The sequence below is a fragment of the Bubalus bubalis genome, chromosome X (genome assembly GCF_019923935.1).
Source record: "Bubalus bubalis isolate 160015118507 breed Murrah chromosome X, NDDB_SH_1, whole genome shotgun sequence".
Classification (NCBI taxonomy): Eukaryota; Metazoa; Chordata; class Mammalia; order Artiodactyla; family Bovidae; genus Bubalus; species Bubalus bubalis.
Window position 1 is genome coordinate 45,906,425 of NC_059181.1, and position 14,367 is coordinate 45,920,791.

General features: G+C 38.2%; 1 protein-coding gene across 1 annotated transcript; it reads right to left on the reverse strand.

Moving 5' to 3' along the window:
- Window positions 1-7,387: 7,387 nt before the first annotated feature.
- SPIN4 (spindlin family member 4) lies at window positions 7,388-11,930 on the reverse strand. The gene has a single exon (XM_006053944.4). It carries the CDS (start codon window positions 11,123-11,125, stop codon window positions 10,376-10,378), a length of 750 nt encoding a protein of 249 aa, XP_006054006.1. The 5' UTR covers window positions 11,126-11,930; the 3' UTR covers window positions 7,388-10,375.
- Between the last annotated feature and the right edge of the window lie 2,437 nt (window positions 11,931-14,367).

The window sequence follows — 14,367 nt, forward strand, 5'->3', positions numbered from 1 at the left end:
CACAGCATCATCTTTCAGGATTTGAGATAGTTCAACTGGAATTGCATCACCTCCACTAGCTTTGTTCGTAGTGATGCTTTCTAAGGCCCACTTGACTTCACATTCCAGGATGTCTGGCTCTAGGTCAGTGATCACACCATCGTGATTATCTTGGTAGTGAAGATCTTTTATGTACAGTTCTTCTGTGTATTCTTGCCATCTCTTCTTAATATCTTCTGCTTCTGTTAGGTCCATACCATTTCTGTCCTTTATCGAGCCCATCTTTGCATGAAATGTTCCCTTGGTATCTCTAATTTTCTTGAAGAGATCTCTAGTCTTTCCCATTCTGTTGTTTTCCTCTATTTCTTTGCATTGATCCCTGAGGAAGGCTTTCTTATCTCTTCTTGCTATTCTTTGGAACCCTGCATTCAGATGCTTATATGTTTCCTTTTCTCCTTTGCTTTTCTCTTCTCTTCTTTTCACAGCTATTTGTAAGGTCTCCCCAGTCAGCCATTTTGCTTTTTTGCATTTTTTTTCCGTGGGGATGGTCTTGATCCCTGTCTCCTGTACAGTGTCATGAACCTCAGTCCATAGTTCATCAGGCACTCTATCTATCAGATCTAGGCCCTTAAATCTATTTCTCACTTCCACTGTATAATCATAAGGGATTTGATTTAGGTCATACCTGAATGGTCTAGTGGTTTTCCCTACTTTCTTCAATTTCAGTCTGAATTTGGCAATAAGGAGTTCATGGTCTGAGCCACAATCAGCTCCTGGTCTTGTTTTTGCTGACTGTATAGAGCTTCTCCATCTTTGGCTGCAAAGAATATAATCAATCTGATTTTGCTGTTGACCATCTGGTGATGTCCATGCGTAGAGTCTTCTCTTGTGTTGCTGGAAGAGGGTGTTTGCTATGACTAGTGCATTTTCTTGGCAAAACTCTCTTAGTCTTTGCCCTGCTTCATTCCATATTCCAAGGCCAAATTTGCCTGTTACCCCAGGTGTTTCTTGACTTCCTACTTTTGCTTTCCAGTCCTCTATAATGAAAAGGACATCTTTTTTGGGTGTTAGTTCTAAAAGGTCTTGGAGGTCTTCATAGAACCGTTCAACTTCAGCTTCTTCAGCATATCTGGTGGGACATAGACTTGGATTACTGTGATATTGAATGGTTTGCTTTGGAAACGAACAGAGATCATTCTGTCGTTTTTGAGATTGCTTCCAAGTACTGCATTTTGGACTCTTTTTTGACCATGATGGCTACTCCATTTCTTCTGAGGGATTCCTGCCTGCAGTAGTAGATATAATCGTCATCTGAGTTAAATTCACCCATTCCAGGTGAGAACCAGCAGCTGCAACCAGCACATTTAGCGCTGGTGGCTACCCCACGTCCGAAGTCAGGGTAGAAGCCAGGAGGACCCCATGCCCAAGAGGAGGCGGCCAATAGGAGTTACCCCACGTCCGAGGTCAGGGGCAGAGGCCGAGAGTGCCAGGCTGCAACGGTGCAGGGATGGCCGAGAGGAGCTACTCCGCGTCCAAGGCCAGGGGCAGCAGCCGGGAGGAGCAAGCCCACCTCCAAGGTTGGTGGCTGTGCAGGCGCAGGAGGGCCTAGAGGAGCTATTCCACATTCAAGGTCAGAAGGTGTGGCGGTGAGGAGATACCCCTTGTCCAAGATAAGGAGCAGTGGCTGCGCTTTGCTGGTGCAGCCATGAAGAGATACCCCATGTCCAAGATAAGAGAAACCCAAGTAAGATGGTAGGTGTTGCAAGGGGGCATTAGGGGGCAGACACACTGAAACCATAATCACAGAAAACTAGTCAATCTAATCACACTAGGACCACAACCTTGTCTAACTCAACGAAACTAAGCCATGCCCGTGGGGCCACCCAAGACAGGTGGGTCATGGTGGAGAGGTCTGACAGAATGTAGTCCACTGGAGAAGGGAATGGCAAACCACTTCAGTATTCTTGCCTTGAGAACCCCATGAGCAGTATGAAAGGGCAAAATGATAGGATACTGAAAGAGGAACTCCCCAGGTCAGTAGGTGCCCAATATGCTACTGGAGATCAGTGGAGAAATAACTCCAGAAAGAAGGAAGGGATGGAGCCAAAGCAAAAACAATACCCACTTGTGGATGTGACTGGTGATAGAAGCAAGGTCTAATGCTGTAAAGAGCAATATTGCATAGGAACCTGGAATGCCAGGTCTATGAATCAAGGCAAATTGGTAGTGGTCAACAAGTGATGGCAAGAGTGAACGTCGACATTCTAGGAATCAGTGAACTGAAATGGACTGGAATGGGTGACTTCAACTCAGATGACCATTATATCTACTACTGCAGGCAGGAATCCTTCAGAAGAAATGGAGTAGCCATCATGGTCAGCAAAAAATATCAAACTAATACATCTGAATTCACATGGAATATGTTCACACCTATAACTTTTTAATAATATTTATCACATTCCTTTTATGTTGCTTTATAGAGTTTCATACCCATCTTATTGGTATGAAGGCTACTTGAAGAATAAAAGACCTTGTGTTACTCATCATGGTATTTCAACACAGCCTCCAGAAAAATATCTAGCACATTTTGCTTCATTCTGTGAGTGAAGGAAAGATGTAAACAAGTACTAATAAAAATAACTACAGCAGAAAGCCTGACTTATCAAAAGCACATGTGCATATAGTTTTATTTGGGGATTATTTAAGTGTCTTTAAAAATGAGCTTATATTCTTTATGTTATGAATGCTTAATGAAGGAATGAAGGATAGGTATAGAAAATATGTGAAGGAAAGAAAACATGAATTCTTTTCATTTACAAAATCCTTGAATATAGTTTAAGAAGTCATGAGTAAGTCCAGAAACAGAATGAGTTAGTTCAGTAAAATAATCAGAAATTTATTGATAAATTGTTTCTATCTTATAAAAAAAAAGATTTTGTTCAAACAACAGACAATAGTGACATTTTACATCTCATTCATGTGTTTTGAGCCTGTTCAGATACAGACTAAAAGAGAAAAAAAAGAAGATCTTTTGCACCTACATTTACTAGTTTATCCTTCAGTTCTGTGTTCTTTCCTTTTATATTCACACTCTGAAAATATTGCCCATCCCACACCTTAACTTTTTAATCTCAACAGATAAATAATTAGCCTAGAGGTATTTCCTTATATAATCAACCACAATATTAACTCCTCCTCAAAATGCTCCTTAATATTCATTTCTAAAAATTATTAGCTTACAAATTTCTGTCTGAATTGCTATTGTGACCACTCATCTAGAATCTTTTGTCCCAGTCTCCAACATTTTCACCACACCATTCAAGATTATCTGATGGAATTCCAGAGGTATGCAAGATTGAATGCTCATTTTAACTTAATCTCTCTTCAATACCCTTATCTGAAGAAAACCAGGATTCTGAGTTAGCAAGCTGGCAGAATAAGGGAATGAATATATTAGAGACGATGGGTTTTCCAGGGATGGTAAAGAGGAAAAAAAGCTCATAGACCAAAGAGGCAAAGAAGACCAAACAGACAGAATTTTGTTTGATGATGAAGGAAGTATTTTAAGTCAGATCATTTAATGAGTGAAACAAAGAAAATTGTCATATTTTTGCCAAAACGTATGACCTCCTATCTTGTTCAGATTAAAATCCAAATTCTTTACTGTGGTCCATAATATTGTAAGTGGGCTTTAAGAAACATCACTACGAACAAAGCTGGTGGAGGTGATGGAATTCCAGTTGAGCTATTTCAAATCTTAAAGCATGATGCTATGAATGTGCTACACTCAATATGCCAGCAAATTTGGAAAACTCAGCAGTGGCCACAGGACTGGAAAAGGTCAATTTTCATTCCAATCCCAAAGAAAGGCAATGCTAAAGAATGTTCAAACTACCACACAATTGCACTCATCTCACACGCTAGTAAAGTAATGCTCAAAATTCTCCAAGCCAGGATTCAGCAGTATGTGAACTGTGAACTTCCAGATGTTCAAGCTGGTTTTAGAAAGGGTAGAGGAACCAGAGAGCAAATTGCCAACATCCATTGGATCAATGAAAAAGCAAGAGTTCCAGAAAAAGATCTACTTCTGCTTTACTGACTATGCCAAAGCCTTTGACTGTGTGGATCACAATAAACTGTGGAAAATTTTGAAAGAGATGGGAATACCAGACCACCTGACCTGCCTCTTGAGAAATCTGTATGCAGGTCATGAAGCAACAGTTAGAACTGAACATGGAACAACAGACTGTTTCCGAATAGGAAAAGGAGTATGTCAAGGCTGTATATTGTCACCCTGCTTATTTAACTTCTGTGCAGGGTACATCATGAGAAATGCTGGGCTGGAAGAAGCACAAGCTGGAATCAAGATTGCCAGGAGAAATATCAGTAACCTCAGATATGCAGATGACACCACCCTTATGGCAGAAGGTGAAAAAGAACTGAAGAGCCTCTTGATGAAAGTGAAAGAGGAGAGTGAAAAAATTGGCTTAAAGCTCAACCATTCAGAAAACTAAGATCATGGCATCCAGTCCCATCACTTCATGGGAAATAGATGGGGAAACAGTGGAAACAGTGGCTGACTATTTTTTTTTTTGCCTCCAAAATCACTGCAGATGGTGATTGCAGCCATAAAATTAAAAGACACTTACTCCTTGGAAGGAAAGTTATGACCAACCTAGACAGCATATTAAAAAGCAGATACATTACTTTGCCAACAAAGGTCCGTCTAGTCAAGCCTATGGTTTTTCCAGTAGTCATGTATGGATGTAAGAGTTGGACTACAAAGAAAACTGAGCGCCAAAAAATGATGGTGAACTGTGGTGTTGGAGAAGACTCTTGAGAGTTCCTTGGACTCAAGGAGATCCAACCAGTCCATCCTATAGGAAATCAGTCCTGAATATTCATTGGAAGGACTGATGCTGAAGGTGAAACTACGATACTTTGGCCACCTGATGTGAAGAACTGACTCATTTGAAAAGACACTTATGTTGGTAAAGACTGAAGGTGGGAGGAGAAGGGAATGACAGAGGATGAGATAGTTGGATGGCATCACTGACTCAATGGACATGAGTTTTAGTGGACTCCAGGAGTTGTGATGGACAGGGAGACCCGGTGTACTGCAGTTCATGGGGTTGCAATGAGTCAGACATGACTAACAACTGAACTGAACTGATAAGATTGTACAGATCTGTCCCCTGACAAACTCTCTGGTCTCATCTCCTCCCATTCTCCTCCTTGTTCACTTCCAATCTGGCCACACTAGGCTGCTTTCTCAAACCTCCAGGCACATTGCATCTCAAGGCACCAGCAATGTGATTTGCTCCTTCACTTTATTCAACGTGTGTGCCTGCTTATTTGCTTCAGTCATGTCTGACTCTTTGCGCCCCAATGGACTACTGCCTGTCAGACTCCTCTGTCAATGGGATTCTCCAGGCAAGAATACTGGAGTGGATTGCCATGTCTTTCTCCAGTGGATCTTCCCAACCCAAGGATTGAACCCGCGTCTCTTATGTGTACCTGCATTGACAGCCAGGTTCTTTATCACTAGCACTACCTGTGAAGCCCCCTCAATTTATTGAGGTGTTTATTCAAATGTTGTCTCTTCTGAGAGGATTTCTATCCATATATATAGAATAGTATGTCCAAGACCCTACTCTGTTTCTTTACTTACTCTGCTTTGCTTTTTTTCAAACCCATCATCACAATCTGATGTATGTACAAGGTGTGTTGGGGGAATCTGTCTCCTCTCAGGAGGATGAAAACTAAAAGCACTATTGAAGGAAGGATTTTTTTTCTGGCTATTTCCCTCTTCTATACCTGTCATAACTATTTTGTGGTCCTGCCTCTGATTTAGTGTCAGAATTTGAGAGAACTCTGCTATCAACAAGGAAGAATAAAAGACCTGATTCTAGACTGTTGGTCCAAGAAGAAGGGAATGACAGTCTGTCTCTTACCAATAGAATGTATGTAAGTTTCAAGAGAATAGAGTTTTTATTCACTGGTCATGGTTGAGCCTCCCTCTGACTCAAAGCAAGCAGGTATGATATCAATTTTATCATGAAATAATCTGAAATTTAGTTCTAGTTGAGGAGGCCAGAAAATTAGGGGATAAATACATAGATGGTGAACACAGAATTCTACATTGAATTTTTTTTCCTATCTTCCTCCCACTAAGATGTAGTTCCATATTTTGCTCACTGCTGTATACTTAACTTCTAAAACAGAGTTAGACCCAGAGTTAAAATTTGATCTGACTAAAAAGTTGTGGGATATTTCCAAATCATGATGAGACAATATAAGTCCTAAGGGTCAGGGGTATAAAGGTGGTCATGGCTGCCTTCTATCTCCCTTTAAAATAACAATGATTTTGTTCAGACTGTTCACTGCTCTGTTTCCAGGTTCTAGGCCAGGGCTGAGCCTCACTCTCTTACTATATGTTAAAAGTCCATCATCATCATGGAATAATATAATGTTTGGTTCGGAACTTGGGGCCAAGTGAGAGAGCAGGGACTAGGAAACAACATTATATATCTAAAATGTATATATAGTTGTATTTTTTGTTGTAGTCTAAAGACAAACTATATAGTTTGTCACTTAGTACATATTCACTCATCTAACCCTTTAATGAAATTTATCACACTCTTTTTATGTTGTTTTGTAGTGTTTTGTACTCACCTTACATCTTGTTATTTGTCTGAAGGTTACTTGAAAGATAAAAGACCATGTGTTAAAGGAAGCTTTTTGTTTTGTCCACTGCTATGTCCCAAACTCTTAAAACAGTTCCAGGATTGGGGGCAGCCCTAATTCTGAGTGTCAGAAAGTAGGATAACCCAATATTATCATGGAAAAATATAAGGTCTATTTCTAATCTTGAGGTCAGTGGTGGGTGGTGGATAGCTGCCTCACTACAGTCAGGATAAAATGTCCTTGAGAGGTGAAATTTTGTCTTTTTTAGTCAATTGCAAGTGCTGTGGCTAGGGCCAAGCCTGGATATCAGGAGTGGCAAAAGTACCTAGAAGAGAAACTTGCATTCTAAGGTCAGTGTTACTGTTATTTTTGCAGTTGCACTCCATTTCCCAATTGGAAACAAAAGGAGATCCCTACAACAAAAATTAAAAGAAATTTCACATGATTTAAAGTTTACTGTTCATGTTGAATTTTTCTTTTAAACACAGAAATCAATACTATTATCAACTATGGTATATTTTCAATAAAAAATAAAACATAAGCAAGATTCACACTAAATTCATGATAGTGTCTCTCTCTGCAGAGGAAGGAAACTTTATAATTTGCAAATATGCCAAATGTTGACATTTGCTAATTCTAAGTGAAGGTAAATAGATGTTTCTTATGTCTTTCATACTTTCCATACTATGTTTTCATTTTTCAAAATAAAATTCAAAGAGAATTTAAAACAGTCGGAGATGGTTTTATTACAGTGTTTTCAAAATTGAACATATCTAAGATATATGCATATACAGCACACAAAGACATAAAGCATCTGAATAATACAAGCAAGAAGCCTGTAATAGAGAAAACTTTAAATTTTGTATTTCACAGAGGAATATACATTCCTTTATAACAGAAAGCTTGAATAAACCAATTATCATTGAAGAGATAAAAAAGTGGATTAAAGATCTACCACTGAAATTGTCACCAGGATTAGACTGTTTTTATAGCTCATTACTAGCTAGTTTTTAAAGAACAAATAATTCTAATGCTATTTAAACTACTCCAGGACACAGTAAAATGGTTGGAAACTTGTAATTTCATTTTTTAAAGCTAGCACAATTTTAATAACAAAACTTGTAAAATACAATTTCACTTTGAAATGTAAATACAATAATACTAAATAAAATATTAGTTAATAATATACAGCAATATATCAGATGATTATTACACCATGACCAAGTGGGATTTATTCCAGATACACAAATTTGGTTCAATATCAAATACCTACCACTCTAATTCATTATGCCAACAAATTAAAGGAAAAAAAAATCATACTATTTTATCAATAGACACTGAAAAGATATTTGATAAACTTCAGGAGCCACTTTTAGTAATAATGCTAAGTGAAACTTAGCAGGAAGAGATGAAATTCCCTAAACATGTTAATGACTATTTACCAATAACCAACAGCAAATGTCATATTAATAGAGAATACTAAAGACAAATCCATGAAAATTAAGAACCAGACAGGCATGTCTGTCATAATCATTATTCAACATTTTTTGGAGAATCCAGATAATGTAATAATGATTAATATAAACACTGTAAGAAATAAAATGATCTTTATTTGCAGGTGAGATGATTGCATATCTAAAAAGTCCCAAATATTCTATTTAAAAGACCCCCTATAATTCAGAGGATTTTGTAAGATGAAAATAGAAGGAAAATAACTCTAGCTTGTATATATTGCCAAAAATACAAATTAGGAGGAAAAGATACATTTCAAAATGTGACAAAAACTGTACAAATATTTAGAGATAAATTTAATCAGATGTAATGAACCTATATGAAGAACATTACAAAAACACAACCAAAACATTTTAATGATGTACGGAAATTCTCAAGTATTTACAATTAATATTACTATTAAAATCATCCTCTAATAGAAATGCAGAAATGTAATACAATTCTAAGACATCACACTTTTTTTTAAAAGTGGAAAGAATGCTGACAAATTTCATGTGAAATAATGAATGTCTAGGACAAATTACATAAAGGAAAAAAAAAACAACTAGTGACAGGGGACTTGCTTTACCAAGTCAAGCTATTACAGTTAAAATAATGTGATACAATAAAAATAATGTGATAGCTTGACCAAGTCAAGCTAGTACAATTAAAATAATGTGATACTGGCTCAGAAACTGGAAAATGGGTGATTTATTTAATAAATGTGATAGCATAACCAAGTATACAATGTGAACAAAATGTGTAGTTGAACGTCTATCTTATGCCATACACAAAAATAAATTCCTGATGGATCACATAGTTATTAGTGACACACCGAGGGGGCTTTAATGTGGAAATAATGTAGGTAAATATTTGTATGACTAGGGGTGGGAGCATTCAGCTGAAAAAGACAAGAAACCCAAAAGCTTAAAAGGAGATAGGAATCTAAATTAAAAAAAAAAAAAACAAAAAACTGTACAGTAAAAAAGAGAAGATATCAATAAAGTCAATATTAAAGATAGAATGGAGAAAATCATAACACATGTGGGCTACAACTGACTAATAAGCACCACATAGAAAACATATTTAGAATTACTACAGATTTATAAGGAAAAGATCAACTCTTTGATAGAAAATGAGCAAAAGATAAGAATTGGCAATCACAAGAAGTCCAAATAGTAAAAGACAAAAACAAAAAACTCATTGAGTTTGTCAATTAAAGAGACAATACTATGTAATTTTTCACCATTCAGGTTTGCAAATACTAAAGTGTGCTGCTGTAGGAGATGCTGGAAAATGATCACTTTCATTTGGGATGGCAATTTTGTAGTAACTCTTAAAATTAAATATACACCTACTAGCAGTCCCATTTCTGGGAAGCTACTCTATAGAAATAAAAGCATCAGTATATATTGTAGCAGTGCTATGGTGGAAAAAAAAAAAAGAAAATAACTTAAAAGACCATCAAAAATGTAATGGTACATAAATTGTATCATTTTGGTAAATAAGTATGTACTGTGTATGCAGCTGTTAGAAAGAAGGAAGACAAGGAGAAATAGAAGGAAAGGGGAGATGAGTGATTCATTTAACAAATGTGATGGTACAATTCAGCATTCAATATAAGTACAATGCATAGTTGGACCTCTATCTTATACCATATACAGAAATAAATTCCAGGGGGAGATGGAAAAGAGACAGAGGCATGGGAGAGATCGAGAGATATCTGTAGTTACTGACCAGAAGGATATATCAAGTGAGAAAAGCAAATACAGAGAAATAATGTGGCTTGCTGTTTCTGTAGAAAGGACAACAAATTTCCTTTAGGCAAATGGAGAAAACATGGAAGGATATACACTATGTTCTTAACATTTGTTACCTGGGGAGAAAAAAAAAAAAATGGTAAGGCAAAGAATGGAAGAGGGGAAGATACAGTGTGTATACACCATTTATTTTTCTTTATCGAGATTTCCATTGTTGAAATTTTATGAATTTTTCAATTTTCTATTAACATCCTATTTAAAAATTTTATTAGAGAACAAGGTAATATAAAAAGTACCAAAGTTTACTTGGGGCAAAATTGTGGAACTAGTCAATGTAAATTTGGTGCACAGTAATTAATAACTTTTTTAACCTCTGACACCAAAACTGTTCTCAAAAGTTCACACAACATATTTTACATTTAATCGTTCCACAACTTCTGCAATAGTATAACGAATCTTTAGGGTGTTTTCACCAAACCATAGACATAAATGTGAATATCATCATCAAACTTAATGAAGTAGACAGATGGCTTGGCCACAACTTGGTGGATGAAAATGCCGGTTCTCTTGGACCCATCATCTTTGGCGTGCTCCACCTGCTTGCCCACAAGGCTGTCGACAACTTCTCCAGGCTCCCGTTCTGCTGCAGGGAAATAGTAGTTGGAATCTGGGATGATGCGCAGGTCACCATCTTTGTAGTCATCCAGCAGTGTGTACATATAAAGGACTGGATCTTTCTCATAGGTGATGTAAAACCAAGTGTCCATCACAGGAGCTCGCGCCAGGACCATGCCCTTCCATTCATCTTTCGTACCGTGCTCACCCTCAAACACATGACCTACTGCCTTGCCAATCAGGGAATCTGCCAGGCGCGAATCAATGCGAGGAGTGGGCACTCTCTCAGGAAGGATCTCTAGCGCTAAAACTCTCTTATCTCGGTGCAGTTCTAGCCCATACACACTATCCTTGCCATCATATTTGATGATGTAGAGAGTGGGCTTCACGGAAACCTGCTCAAGCACGGTGCCTTTCCACTGCTCCACAGGCTCGTTGCCTTCCTTCCAGCCGTGTTGAATGCGGCAGCCAACTATGTTCCTACGGGTGAGGAAAGTGGGCTTGCGCCGCTGCTTCCTGTGGGTGTGCCTTTTCTTCATCAGGTATGCGGACACGCCATCTACGCCCATTGGAGGCACTGTTGGGGGCGACATGGCTAGGGTTTAAGGAGACTCGGCAACGTTGACACTTGCTAGATTAAACTAACAAAAAGTCAACGCTATCCAGTATGAGATCTTTTTTTCGTGATCCCCCAAAAAAGACAGATCCTGTCCTGTCCGTTCTCCTCCTTTCCCGAAAGGCAAGACTCTCACTAAGGCTTGGCAGAAACGCTCTAACTCTGGGCACTAGAACAGAGGGGGCCTCTTGACAGTGTTCTCTCCCACTCCGGAGAGGTATCTGCAAGCAGTGGCGGTTGCCGCTGGAGATGGCGGGCTTGCGTGTGTTGTCCGCGCCTTGAGCCCGCCCCGACTCCCAACCCTAAGTCCCCAGAATTGACCACTTAGCTGTTATCGATGGTGCGATGGATGCAGAACGGCGACGGAGGAGAGGACGGGAAAGAGATAAGAGGATGGCTGCAGCGCCAAAGTCGCCGGTGGCGGCGGTTCTTTGAGAAGTCCGCGCGGCCTCGGTTTAGCAATGTTTCTCTGCTCGGCCTAACTCTGGCGCCAGGGTTTTTGCCGCTTCGGGAACCCGACCCCTCCGAGCCCGCCAGAGCCTCAGCCTCGGCCCCGCCCCCGCCCCCGCCATTCCGCCTTCCGCTCAGCCAGCAGCAGCAGCAGCAGCAGCAGCAGCAGCAGGGCGGGTTAGTGCGCACACTGCTTTCGTCCACATAGTCTCAGGCTCTCCTTCATTTCCTCACGCGCTCCCCGACTGCTTCCCTCAAACCCAAGCCAGACTGTCTGGCTCCCCTCCTCCTACTCTCTGGCCGTCTGTCACCCACTACCCCTCCTCCACAGCCTCTCCATCTGCTTTCTATCTTCCAGGAATTCCTCACAAAGCTTTTTTTAAAAATAATATTCAACATACACACAGAGTTTGTCCATACATTTTTTTTTTTTTAGGATAAGTAAATGCTGTTGTACTGTCCACCATCTTAATCCAAAATCTCCTTTATATTTTCTACTTGATCACTCATGATAATGCTTTTTTATGTATAGTTTTCTGAATGCAAAATAAGTGTACTGATACTGTGGAGATTTTCTGAAATTCAGTGAAATAAAAACCGACACTAACCTTAATCTTACCATCTAGATATACACCAAAATGTTAACACTTCTGATATCTTAATAAATCTATGCTTGTATTTCACAAAATTGGGAGCAACTTTCATATCTTTACAGCTTCTTTTTAAATTCATATCATGAACTTTTCCCAGAGTTATTAAATACTCTGGAAACATTTTTTAAATTGTTCCATAATGTTCCTTTGTAAAGATCTTCTGTTATTTATCTTAAATATTCTGAAAATAAATAAAACTAGTTTATCCTTATATATGTATTTACTGAGCTAGTACAAACCATTTTTTTCAAAGAATATTTAATGACATGGAGATCTATATATAAGAACAATGTGTGAAAAAGCAGGATGCTGAAGCAAAATTGTGACCCCCCAATTTTGTAGAGAGAAAAAAATCAAGTTTTTTGTAGTACATATTTGCAGTTTTTCTGATTATAAAATTACTACATGTTCATATGGAAAATATGAAAACTAGAAAAGAAAGTATTTATAATTTCACCTATTTCAAGTCAAAGTTTTGTTATCAGGATTAAATGAGAATGTCTGCATGTCTATTCCTGTATATAATTTACAAGATGGCAATATAAACCAGGGAAGTCTAGACTCCTCATTCTCATTCCTCTACTCTTGACTGGTGAGAAGAGAAGGCCTCATATCATTATGGGTTAAAAAGGCCATAATTCTTCTAGAAATGTAGGAAAACAGGAAAGAGAGGCAAAGCAGAAATTCAGGCTGCCTCCACATTTTATTACCTTCCAAGACAGGGAAATAATAGCTGATTGGGCAGAATATGTGTGGATCTTTTACTTCCCCATGTTTCTCAAGCAAAAAGGCTTTGGAGTTGTGATAACTTTCCAATACTATATTATAAGAAAGTAATTCCAAGGAAGCAATTTCGAGAAAGCAGGAAAACTATATATACTAAAAGGTATTTTCAAGCTCTCTAGAATTCATAGTTGTGTACACACACATATACAACTTACATACTGAAAGTCAGAAGGTCAGTATGTGTAAATATCATGTCATTATGTTCCACAAATAGTGCCCCCCTAAATAATTCCCCAAACCAATATGTGCCAAGTTATTTTTGCTTAGAAGAGTGGGTGACAGGTGGGAGAAGATCATCTACCAGGCACACAAATTCAGGACAGTTAAATCAAGCTCTTTGGTTATATACCTTAATAGAATTCTTGCTCACAATCTTACAGAGTAACCCAAGGAGACAAATAATTCCTAATATCACTTCTTCTCTAAAACTATGATTCTGATGTTTAAATCATTCCCTAGCATTATAGATTCAGTGAGCCTCACTACATTAAGATATAATGTTTACTTTGTGTGTCTGCCCATTAGACTACAAATCCACTCAAGAAAGAACTTTCATCTTTTATCTCAAGTGCCTTACTCAGAGTAGGTATTTAAACAGTATTTGTTAAATGAATAATAAGTGGTTTCAACTGCTTTGCTCCAGTCCAAAGAAGTCCTCCAAAATGAAACAAGTAGTCTTATACAAGCTTCTGAAGATTGCAGTTCTGGTGACTTAAAATCTCCTAGGATAGCTTTATCTCTTCAAAACACCCATATTACTGATGCTATAAATATGTTTCTGTAAGTCTGAAAATGATAGGGAGAACACCATAAAATGCAACATGGGCATACCATGGGGATATTGTGGGTTCATTTGCAGACCACTCCAATAAAATGAATATTTCAATAAACGAAGTCACAATTTTTTTTTGTTTCTCAATGCATGTAAACATTATGTTTAGCTATAGTATTGAATATTAAGTGTGAAATAAATAACATGATGTTTAAAAATCCAAGATATATGTGTTAATTGAAAATATTAACCATCATCTAATCCTTTAAAGTTCACGATCTTTTTCGCTGGTGGAGGATTTTGCCTCCATCTTGATGGCTGTTGACTGATCAGGGTGGTGGCTGCTGAAGGTTGAAGGTTGGGGGGGCTAAGCAATTTCTTAAAATACGATAACAGTGTAGACTGCTATATCCATTGACTCCTTTCACAAATGAATTCCCAGGGGCATGCAGTGCTATTTGATAGCATTTTACCCACAGTAGAACTTTTTTCAAAATTGGAGTTAATCCTCTTAAACCTGCTGCTCCTTTATCAACTAAGTTTATGCAATATTCTAAG

What these genes read in the sequence shown, in the direction of transcription:
- SPIN4 (XM_006053944.4), bottom strand. Translation starts at nt 11,125, where the DNA reads ATGTCGCCCCCAACAGTGCCTCCAATGGGCGTAGATGGCGTGTCCGCA.